The 12,397-nt window shown below is 46.4% G+C and overlaps 1 protein-coding gene across 3 annotated transcripts in view; it reads right to left on the minus strand.

Annotated features, from left to right (window-relative positions):
- STK24 (serine/threonine kinase 24) overlaps positions 1-11,879 on the minus strand; it is a 44,699-nt gene extending 32,820 nt beyond the window's left edge. The window contains exons 1-2 of one of the 3 annotated variants that reach the window (XM_035114364.2): positions 11,480-11,879; positions 4,181-4,411 (exon numbers count right to left, since the gene is read on the minus strand). In XM_035114364.2, the coding sequence (XP_034970255.1) occupies positions 4,181-4,411; positions 11,480-11,524 (276 nt within the window). In that variant the 5' untranslated portion in view covers positions 11,525-11,879. The other 2 variants (XM_035114366.2, XM_035114365.2) reach the window with 2 other exon arrangements.
- Positions 11,880-12,397: the final 518 nt, after the last annotated feature.

The raw sequence follows: 12,397 nt of genomic DNA on the forward strand, positions 1-12,397 counted from the left end.
CTCACAAATACAGAACATACAGTGGCATGACAAATGATCATTCAGCAGATTAAAATGGAAAAAGAGATATAAGCACAATCTATTATATTGAACTAGGAAGTGTTGCAGAAACCACTCAAACACTGCAGAGTAAGGAAAGACGATGCTAAGCCTACAGAAGTCTGTGGCTTTGTTAAATGTTTTGTTTCATTCCCCCCCCCAAAAAAAAACATTGGATTTTCCATTGAGATTTTAAGCTCTGTGTATTATTTCTAAGCCCCCTTGGTTTTGGTTTAATGAAAGATAGAATAAGAATGCAGTAAATACGGGACAAGGAAACAATTTTATTGCATTCTTTTCCAATACAAGAGCCACCTTCTCCCCTTTTCAGCAAGATTTCATTTTCCTGTTTTTGAACTTGCTCTGCTTTTTAGAAGAAACATGTATTTGAGTAAAGTAAAGCCTATTGGTTTTAATCACTCTATGGAAAGCTAAGACGAAGGGATTGATAAAAACGGCCAGTTATCTGTTGAATGCAGCTCTTGTATTGCTCATCATCATGGCACCCAACACATCAAACCAACTCATTATTAGACGTTCCACCATCTAAGAGCCAGAAGTAAGTTAGACAAAGTACAAGAGCACACCACCCAACCATATTTCCACTCTATTTTCACACTATCATTATGCTTTGAAAAACTTCACGGCCATATTCTAGTTTCACATGCATGAAGGCCTGAGTAAATATGTCTCCAAGCTGTATCATCCTGAGGTAATCATCGTCACTGACGCAAAAAGAAAACCTTGCCAAAACAGTTCCTCATTCCAGTTTGCTAGCATCAAAGAGAACCAATTTCTGTACATTCAAATAAAAGTACCTGTATGTAACTCGTGGAATAAATATTAAACTGGTCCCAAATGCGGTGGCCAGATTCCTAGCTCAGGTTCCATTCAGAACTCATATAGACAGCTCATGAAACAGCTGCATTAGCTGCCAGTTTATTTCTGGGTCCAACGTGAGTAAGGTGCTCACGCTTAGTGTTCAAAACCCTAAATAACGTAGGCCCCAAATATCTGAGAGATCACGGCCTTCTCTACAGACTCTCTTGGGCAGGCATCCCCAAACTGCGGCCCTCCACATGTTTTGGCCTACAACTCCCATGATCCCTAGCTAACAGGACCAGAGGTCAGGGAAGATGGGAATTGTAGTCCAAAACATCTGGAGGGCCGAAGTTTGGGGATGCCTGCTCTTGGGTGTTAAGATCAGCAGTGGTAGGAGGGTGCTTTGGTAGTTCCACTGCCACTACCCAGGTGAGGGTGGTTTGGGTGAGGGAATTCTCTATGGTAGCCCCTAAATTGTGGAATTCCTTCCCACACAGGAAATGCTGAAGATGCACACATTTTATCTGGGCCTTTGACACATGAGATGTGTATTTTTAGAATCCACCTTACTTTAGTGATTCTAACTTACTTTAAACTGTTTTTAAGGTTGTGTTTTGAATCGCTGTAACCTGCCCTGGGACCCTGGAATGGAGGGTGGGCAACAGATATTAAATTATTGGGGACAACTAGTATCTGCAATCCAGTTAAGACTTTCATGTTCACATGTATTCTAACTGAAATACATGAGTGGAAATCAGACAAGGCTCCAGAGCCTAAAAACTGCTTTCCTGTGATTTTCTCCAATTCTCCTATCACTACATCCCAGGCCTTTCTGGGGGTTCAAAAACCTGAAGCTTCGGGGTCCAAGGGGACTTGGGGAGCTCCACTGGAGAAGCACCTAGACATTCTCCACTGCGCAAATGGAATTTCACTGGCCCGGTTCCCAGTGCCATGCAGGCAACCCTGGGTAAAATATATTTCTAAAAAATTATAACCCACTTTTCACCATTTAAATCTCAAAGTTGCTTAAAACAGCAACAACATACAAAATACCTAATTTAAACATAAATTCAAAACTCAGAAATTCAAAACCTCAGAAATTTAAATGAAACACTAGAGTAGAGGCATCAAGGATATCAAGCAATCAGTGCCCTCTCTTTGGCAGAAGTTTAGCATTGGTGTAAAAACAAGCAGGAGTGTGTATGTATAATATCATACATCTCTCTCTCTCTCTCTCTCTCTCTCACACACACACACACACACAGCCTCCAGGATTGTTACATTTCATTTAAAAAAAGTTTTACTTTTATCAATACTGAACGCATAAATTAATAACACTTCAATATCTAAATAAAAGGACACTACCGTGTTTCCCCTTTTTTAATACGTAGTCATAAAGTAAGCCAGGGCAGCAATTTTAAGCAGTTGAGAAATATAAGACATACCCCGAAAATAAGACATACCCCCCATGCCTGCCAGCTTGGGGCCTGGAACTGACTGCTGCAGCGCGGAGCGCTCAGCAGCGGCGAGCGCTCAGAGCGCCCAGACGCTGGCTAAGCAAGGAAGCAGAGAACAGAGCTGCAGATCAGCTGTAGCGCGCGCCTAGGAGGAACGCAGCTAAGTCAGCCCTGAGGAGGGAAAATGGCGTTTAAAAACGCCATTTGAAGTGATTTCAGCCTGCCACCCCGCCCTCCGTGGCAGGTACGGTAGAGAAAGAGCCCCTTTCTCCAAGTGCCCACCACGCGAGGGAAAAGCGCCCCGCGCTAGCCACCGTCCTGCCCAAACCTGGGCTCTCTCCCCTCAGTCACCCCCAGCCGCCCCGCCTCCTCTCTCCCTCCCTTAAAGGACAACTTTGTGAGCGAACCGCTGGGTGCCTTGGCCCCGGGGAGGCGCAAGGAGCCGCGGCGGAGGAACAGGCGGCTGGGGGGGTGGGTCGCTTTCTCCGCATCCTCGGAGTTTGGGCTCCGTATCCAGGAAAGAGCGAGCCCGGAATTGCCCCCCATCTGGCAGCCCCTGAGGAGCCGCCGCCGCCCTCGAACTTCGCCTTCTTTTCCCTCAGGCGGCACCTTCCCGCAGAGCACCCAGGCCAGGAGTGCTCAGCAGCGCCGCGTGGAACGCCCGAGCCAGCTCAGGGTCTGCTGCTGCAGCTGTGAGCGGAGTGCCTGAGCCAGGAGAAGGAGGCCTGCCGCCCCGCCACCCAGAACCGGCTGCTGCTGCGCGGAGCACACGGCAGCGCTGGGCGGAGCGCCCGAGGCAGCGGCCTCGCCTCTTCCTGGAATGCCGCCCCGCCGCCCGGAACCGGCTGCTGCAGCGCCGAGCGCTCAGGAGCGCCCAGCAGCACCGGGCAGAGTATACTGTATACTGTTATTGTTGGCTGTTGTGAGGGCAATGGGAGACTGCAAAATGACAAGGCTTGGGGAATAAACATCGTAAACTCAAGGCCCTTCAACAGTCACCATCAATGCTTTGTTACCAGCAGATCCTGCTAGCCATCCACAATACATTTCCTGGAAATCATTCGTTAGGCAAATGTTTGCAAACAAACCCACAATTTCCATTGATGCCTTTGGGAATCGGTTATCTCTGTCCCCTCCTGCCATGGTTTCTGTCCAAAAATGGCTGCCAGTGACCAGCCAAGCACAACAAGTAAAGAAGTGGACAATCTTCGGCTCTTTGGATATCTGAATCTGTGGAGTGTGTAGCCAGGTTTTCATGATTATTTCTGTTTGGATAAGTGAACAGGTAGATAGTGAGCAGGTGGACAGCAGGACCTGCATGTACTTTATGCTGCTTGTGTTTATGCTGGCTTTTAGGTTGCTTTTTTGTGCTGATTGATAAGTCCATTTTAATATTCTTTCGCTTTAATTTGTCATGTTAATAGCTTGATTAACCACCTGCAAAGGTGGTATAGAACTGAAACAAGCAAGCTTGGAAATTTTAAATATGTAAATAAAAGTGCTATATAAATAACAGGAAAGTGCGATCCTCTAGGAATTCTTGCGAGCAGAGCAGGATATACTGTAATGTTTGCCTTCCTCCAGTAGGCTATCGGTAATAAAAAAATAAGACATCCCCTGAAAATAAGACACCGTGTGTTTTTTTTCAGAAAAAAAGTTATAAGACGGTGTCTTAAAAAAGGGGAAACACGGTATGTAACGCTTTCCCCAAAAAAACTTAAGGAAAAGGTAAACAATCCATTTAGTCTAGTACTCAAAACATCCTTCTTCTGCTAAAAGCTATTCTGTAATTTCACAAATATATTGATTTGTAAAACGTGCATATTTTAAGTAAGACATTTCAACATAAAGCCGAGTCTTACCTTTAAATAAGATCCATAGTATTTGGTAACATATGGACTGTCGCACTGACTCAGCACTGTAATCTCTTGTTGAATGTCTTCTATTTCATCTTCAGCTTCTTCAAGATCAATAATTTTTATAGCAACAACTTTCTGACTTTGATTGTCAATTCCTTTAAAAACTTCACCAAATGAACCTTTGCCGATCTTCTCCAGCTTTGTAAAGAGCTCTTCTGGATCTGCTTTCAGATTCTGAAGGAATACAGAAAAGAAAAACACCTTTGACTTTATGATCCTGTGTTCTTGTAGGCATGTCCACTCAGAAGTGGACTATAGCGTCAAATAATTTGATTTACACCGCAGATCTCAGTTCAGTACAAATATTCTAGGTTGACAGTTTTAATACAATCGTTTCAAACAAACATGGGAAGGCCTATTCTATGTCCAAACTATTCGCAAACAAGTTTTCGTACTGCAAATTTTGTAATATTCTCCTTCCTAGATACTGAGCCCCATGTGATCTACAAGCAAAAGCAGGGGTGTCCCTAAATGAAGTGCCAGAACCCCAATGTCTAAATGAACCCAAAATGTGCATTGTGAAAACCAAAGTTCTATCCCAACCACAAGCTAAAGAATAGAACGATCTGCACTTAAGAATTTGGATATATAGAGCTGTTGCAGTTGAGGGCTTGAAAAATTAAGGTGATTTGGGCAAGTAAAATGTATGCTGGTAAAAAGTAAAAAGGCAGAAAGAAGGATGATCTTAGGAAGAAAAGGGTGTTAGAAAGGTAATAATTCTATCATTATAATTCCATCCCCCAAGTTAGTAGGGACAGAGTCTAGCTTACACTGCCAATGTATGCTGTCAGACTACTTTATATACATCAGGCATAGGCAACCTCAGCCCTCCAGATGTTTTGGGACTACAATTCCCATGATCCCTAGCTAACAGAACTAGTGGTCAGGGATTATGGGAATTGTAGTCCCAAAACATCTGGAGGGCCAAGGTTGCCTATGCCTGATAATACATTATACTTCCTCAATATAGTGTCCTCCAGATAATTTGGACCACAACTCCCATCAACCCCAGCTAACATAATTTCCACCAACCCTCAATGTTGGCTATCTGGAAAGCATCAAGTTGAGGAAGGCCGAAATAGCCTCACATATAGGATTGTTGCTGCAGTTGTAATGCAGTGCATGTGTGCATCATGAGAACTTTGTGCCATGAATGCAATGCTGTACAGCTTCATATAATTCCACCTTTTAATAACAGAAAAAAGCACAGAAATGGCTGACATCGTTTACAAGGCACATTTAAGAAGCCCACATGTGCTTGGCCATGACACATGCAGAGAAAGAAAGCCCCAAGCACGTTCTGGATCCCTCCCCTTCAACTGACTGGCTTCCATGGTGCCCAAACTAACCTCAAGACATCACAATATGCGAGATGAGGGTTGATGCTTTGTGATCAAGCATAGGTATGCTACAGTATAGCTTGTGCTTAGAGTTGACTAGAAGCAGACACCACAACTACCCTGGGTAACTGTCAAATGTTGAACTAATTAATTTATTAGAACTCAATGGAACATAGGGCTAAATTTCATGCAAACTACTACTCGGCAGTAACAGAAAGTGTTGATGAAGCATTTAGTGTTAGCTTTAAAACACAAATTACATGGCCAGAGAAAACAGAGACTGTTTTCTTCCAATTTTCCAAAAGTGTCAAATCTGAATATGACTGAATGCATTATGATTATTAGCCACCCATCTGACCGGGTTGCCCCACCCACTCTGGGCAGCTCCCAACAAAATACTAAAAATACAAACATCAACCATTAAAAGCTTCCCTGAACAGGGCCGCCTTCAGATGCCTTTTAAAAGTCAAAGTTGTTTATCTGTTTGATATCTGATTGGAGGGTGTTCCACAGGGAAGGAGCCACTACCAAGAAGGCCCTCTGCCTGGTTCCCTATAATGTCGCTTCTCACAGTGAGGGAACCACCAGAAGGCCCTCTGACATTTTAGGACATTTATATTCCACCTCATGGTACTCAAGGCGGTCTGCTTACTTTCTGCAAGGCCTTAGACCATGCCCTGGGACCAATCTTTTATCCTGTTCAAAAATAACAAGGGCCCATCTAGTCCATAAGCACTAACCACACAAAGAAGAGCCCCAAGGTCTGTTCCCTTTCCCCCAGCAATGTAACTGTACCACAAGACTGGGACTGTGAAGTTTCTATATACAGCCCCCCCCCCTCATATTCCCACTCATTTTTACAAGTGGCTTCCATAAGAGCATGTATATAAATGCCAAACTGAACATAAGACAACATAAAATTTCTGTTTAACTATAGAATAACTAGCTAAGAGCAACAGAGCTCAACACAAACATGCTAAAAGAAGGCAGCATATGTGCTTTCTCTGGGGAGGCAAGTTTTCTATTACGAACAGCAATAAAGTTTTACATTTTCAGCTTTACAGCAGAGCTCTACAGAACCAGATTCACAGAACTAACTGAAAGAGCTATTAAAATTGATGAGAATGTAATCCTTTACTGTGTGTGCTTTATTCAAGCTTATAATTAGCCAGCAGAGCATTATGAATTACTCCCAGGCAACTAGGCCCAAAAACTTTCTAAAAGTTGGGGTTCTTTTTGGGTTTCCCCCCCCAACTACAAATGAGCAGTCAAACCAAGATGGTGTGCGTATGTGAGTGTGACTGTGTAAAACTAGCTTTTGCAAACCTATTTCCAAGACTTGTAGTTTCAATAGTGTTACCAACCCTAGAGGGATATGGATAATTGACAATATAAACTAGCGTTAAGACAAACAGGTAACCAACAAAAACTAGTGAATTAAATACCTAAAGAAAAGCAAAACACAAGCAAGATTATTATTGTTATCTGATTATAGCAGCAAGTGTAGAAAGAGGCATTTCTGAGGATTGGTTAGAAAAGAGATAGATTATATTCGGTGAAATTTACAGTATTTGTGAGGGCAGTGAGAATGCTAAGATTAAGACTTAAACTGTAATTGTATTGGAATAGATATAATCAAAATGTTCCTATGGAAATATTGTTATCTTAAAACAGGCATAATTTCCTTTTGCCATTCAAAACAGGATGATTAATTTAAGGGAAAATGTGCTTAGATTATATATTGTCTACAGTTATCACTATTTTCGGTTCCCTTTCCATGACAATGCGCCAGCGCATGAACTATAAAATATATGTTTTGCAGAGTTTCAAAAAGCACAAATCTAGAAAACAGAGCCTCTGAGTTTAACCAGGATATTATGGTGTTGCATCTTGGCCACTCTCTTGCACCTGGCCCCTGCAACTCTTGTCTAACCTGTTTTAGTAAAGAACTTCACCAGATTTCAAAAGGAGGAATCATATCCTGCCTAATCCTGTGTCCTTTAACCCATCTGATCACATGATGTCAGCAACCCTACAGGGCTTCAAATGACTTCCCTCCAGTGGTTCCCAGTAGCTGGTTATGAATAATCCCTTGTTACTCAACAGCCTCCAAGACCTTTTCTGAAACAGATGTTGCCCTCCTTGTAACACACCATTTATGAAGCAGCTCGGCAAAAGCAGTACAAGGCAGCACCCTAACATCATTTCTATAGGCCCAGTCCAACTTGTAAAAAACGCCTCCTCGCTTCCAAAATCTATTTTCCATTTTGAAAACACTTGAGGATTGACTGCTGTTCCTCAGCTTCTTTTAGTCCCCTGTATTCAAACCCCTTGCATTTTTGACCACCTGACTTGAATTCTTCATCATCATCATAATTTATTACTAATACCCAGCTATCTGGCCGGGCCTCCCCAGCCACTCTGGGCAGCTCCCAGCAGAATATTAAAAACACAGTAATACATCAAACATTAAAAACCTCTCTAAACAGGGCTGCCTTCAGATGTCTTCTAAAAGTCAGATAGCTGTTTATTTCCTTGACATCTGATGGGAGAGCGTTCCACAGGGCGGGTGCCACTACCGAGAAGGCCCTCTGCCTGGTTCCCTGTAACTTGGCTTCTTGCAGCGAGGGAACCGCCAGAAGGCCCTCGGCACTGGACCTCAGTGTCCGGGCAGAGCGATGGAGGTGGAGACGCTCCTTCAGGTATACTGGACCGAGGCTGTTTAGGGCTTTAAAGGCCAGCACCAACATTTTGAATTGTGCTTGGACAGAGCTGCAAGGCATGCACGTATATAAGCACAAATGCACTGGCAAATGCCATTTGGAGCTGATTCTATGTCTAGAATCTAATCTACATTCGTATAAAGATGCTCTAGGGCAGGGGTCCCCAAACTACGGCCCCCGGGCCGGATGCGGCCCAATCGGCCTTCCAATCCGGCCCGCGACGACCCCCGCCGCCCGCTGCCGTCGCCCGCTCTCACAGCGCGCGGCGCAGCGACGATCTAAAAAATCGGCAAAAAATCGCCGAAAATCCTTTGTGCGCATGCGTATGGGCCTCTCCCGACCCGGAAGAGGTCATTTCTGGTGCACTTCCGGGGCGGGGGAGGCCCATACGCATGCGCACAAGCGATTTTCGGCGATTTCCCCCCCGCCCGTGTGCGTGTGCGCATGGGCGCGCACTCCCCCGCCCTCCGGCCCGCTGCGCGCACACTCCCCTGCCCTCCGGCCCGCCACACGGTCGGCGCGGCGGGCACCGGTCCGCCGCACGGTAAGTCTGGGGACCCCTGCTCTAGGGGACCAGCGGCACATACCTCAAGGAACGCCTAACACATACCTCAAGGAACGCCTCTCTCATGAACCAACCCAGAACCTGCACCCCTTCTTTGGGCTTACTCTCCACAGGAAGTGCGCAGGGTGGCAACATGAGAACAATCATTTTCCACAATGGCTCCACTTGTGGAATGGCTCTCCCCAACGAAGCATGCCAGGAGTCATTGCTGCACTTCTAGGTGCTAGGCAAAACCCTGCTCATTGACCCAGGTTTATGGTTTTTAATTGCCAAGGCAGTTACCATGGCCTTTTTGGGACTACCGTTGCCTTTGTGAGACCTTTTAAGTGTTGTGGGTAGGACTTGTTCCTTTTAAATACAGTGCTGGAATGAGTGTTTAAGGTTTTTTTTTTGCTATTTTTACATGATTTTAATCTCGTTTTTAATTTTTGCTGTGCAAGGTGCTTTCAGGGGCCTGAGTGCAAGTGATAACAACCACAGCTACAACTCACATCTGTGCTGGAACCTATTTACTAAACGAGCACTATTAGTCTCACCTGTCCCTGGGATCTGACTGCCCACAGTAGTTCTAATGCTTTGCTTTTCTCTTGCTATCAGTTACCTACTACACCCCTGTTAACTCCTAAGTGTCTGTGCCCAGGAAATGCCAAGCAGGAATTAAAAGAACTCTGGGCCATGTCGTTTTTCAGCATGTCGCTTAAAAAGGCTCAGATCTGCCACTCAACGAGCACCAGTACTGTACTAGAGTTTCCTGTAGAAGCAGCCTCCCTCCATTCTAGAGGGCAGTAGCTCACTCATCCTAACCCTGCTTGCTCTTTTCGGCTTCTGATTGGCTCCAGAGCCTCACAAGACCCAGAAACTCCAGTGTACTGTGAAACAAGTTTGCATAAAAACCCTCAAGCATGATATGTAATGCAGCCTCAACAGTTTACCTCATAATGATGGGCTTGTAGTCTCAGCTGTGCCCCAATAAAATATACCTGCTTGTTTCCAAGTACAGAACAAGGAAGCACACTTTTTCCCTGGCTTCTCCTTCCCATTTTTGGCATAGTTAAGAGGGGGGAAAAGACAGCTCAACTCTTGGGCCCCCTTTCTAGCCAAGGCACAGCCAACCCATTCAGATCTACTATGGCCTGCAAAGAAAAGAAAGCTGCAGTCCGGGGTTAGTTCTGCTACTCAGCTTGGCTGAGAAGAAAGTTCTCTCTTTTTGTGTATGTACAGTAGTCCCTTATCCCTTGGTCTGGTGGATCACAGGCCTTCTTCCCTCGCACTACTTCTCCTTGCTAGGCCATAGCAACACCAGGCCAGAACAGGAAGGCCTATATGTGTGCCATTACTTCCTGGGATCCTGCAGGCCATCAAAATGCAGTGCTTTTGAGTTTGGAAAACCAGACTCTCATCTTAACATACAAATAGGAATGCACATCCGAATTCACAGCATAGCTCTTCTTCCCTGTTTGCCACGCACACTCAAAGAGATGTTATTTTATACTACTTAATGCAAATGCTAAGACACTACAGATGCAAAACAAGTTCCAAGAAGTTTTCCACAGAGATGGAAAACTCTCGGGTAACAATAAATGAGGCTGAAGATGGACTCCTTCGTTAAAACATGAAAAGAATTACTGAGACGGCTAGTATTTTAAATACTCTACAGTTAAGTTTCCCACACACACAGACACACCAAATATTACATCAAGGAGGCCATATATGGATTTTGCTAACAAACAAACAAAAAGGGAGAAAAACTTAAGGTAAAACTTGCTAAATTACACTCATTCACTTTCTCTCTGTCTCGCACACACACCAGCCAAAGTCAGCCCAAAAAGTTACCTCTTTGTACCTTTTTATAAACCTCATACAGTATCTGACCCTTACCCAGATGTGATGACCATAACTGTCTGATAACTGTAGTGGATCAGAACATGGGTTTTTTGTGAGGGGGGGCGTTGTTGTTGTTTCTAAAGGCAGCCCTGTAAAAGATCTTGGCCACAGGATACACAGCTGCATTACTGCTAGCTGCTCTCAAGACCCCAGGTGACAGCAGAACCCAAAACAAATTAAGGATTGCCCCTTAATTTAAAACAGCAAACTATCTGGATTGTACCTTGAGCAAGGCACCAACCCCCTCCCTTTGCCATAAGCGGCCTGAATAGTTGGCAGAGCAGATTTCAGGGTCGAGCCCCACGTTGGACCAGGAGATTCCTGCCCAGCAAGGGGTCGGCCTAGCTGACCCTCGCGGTCCCTTTCGACTCTGCATTTCTAGGAGTCTGTCCCCTCACCCCCCCCCGCCCATACACACACACTCCCACTGCTCATTTAGACGTTCCCTCCAGCTCCTTTACAAGTTAGCCAGGTTCACCCAGCCCCCACCCGCACCCAACCCAATGTTAGCATCTCCCCGGGATGAAACAAACCCCTGCATACCACTAAACTAGCCCGGGGGGAGGAGGAAATGTGTGTGTGTGTGTGTGTGTGTAACGGACCGTTCCCCCCACCCAAAAAAACCCACCTCCCCCCTGCTTTCCCATTTTGGGGGGGCCTCTCGGATGCAGTTTGAAGCCCATGCAGGGAGGTGGTTTAGGATGGAGGGAGCCAGCGGCTGGTTTCTCACCTGCATGCCCGGCAGGCCAGGCTGCTGCACCGGGGAGTGAGCCATGATGACGGAAGCGGCAGAGGCAGCGCTGCTACCGCCCCTCCTGCGCGCGGGCCCCTCTCCTTTCCTCTCTTGCCTTCCTTCCCTCCTCCTCCTCCTCCTCCTCTCTCTCTCTCGAAGCAGTTCCAGGAACGGAAGGATTCACCTCAGCCCCATCACCAGCAGCCCCGCCGCCAGCACCACCCCCGCGTGCTCCTTCCCCCTCGCAACCCCGATCCGCACCAGGGCTAGGCTAGCTCCCAGCCGACTACGGAAGGGACGGGCGGGCGGAGGACTCCCGGGTCTCTGTGCGTCTGTGCGCGCGCGCAAGCCACCGAAGAGGGCGGGCAGGCGCACAACACAGCCGGGTTTGGGAAAGGGGTGAACCTGGAGGAGGAGCGAATCCTGACCCTCCTCCTCCGCCGCCGCCGCCGCGCACGGGTCCGTAAAGGGAAAGGACGAGGCCACGAGGAGGAGCCACGCTTCTCGTGCAGCCAAGCCGGGCCTATTGGCGCGCGGCGACGAGGCGGGCGCCCCTCCCTTCCTCCCCGAAAGAGTTCTGTGAAAACTCGGAAAGCGAACTCCCTTATAGATGTTTATTCATATGCATACATAGGTATGTCTCGCCCGCATCAACCTCTGCAACCACAGCGCTTGGCTTCGCCCCCGATGGCGCACTCTTTCAATCATAGGAGCCAACTCCTAGGGGCTGAGGTCCCCTCGGCCCCCCAAATAAAATATATGCCCCTGAAGTTGATGGGCATGCCGCATTGCCATTCAAATGTGTGTGTGTGTGACGTCTTGGGATGGATTTTGCGGGGTGGGGGTTTACCCGCCCCCTCCCCATAGTTTATTCAGATTGGCCCCCTTGCTTCCGATGTTTCTCAGATGGACGGA

This window comes from Zootoca vivipara, chromosome 4, assembly GCF_963506605.1.
Source record: "Zootoca vivipara chromosome 4, rZooViv1.1, whole genome shotgun sequence".
NCBI classification, from domain to species: domain Eukaryota; kingdom Metazoa; phylum Chordata; class Lepidosauria; order Squamata; family Lacertidae; genus Zootoca; species Zootoca vivipara.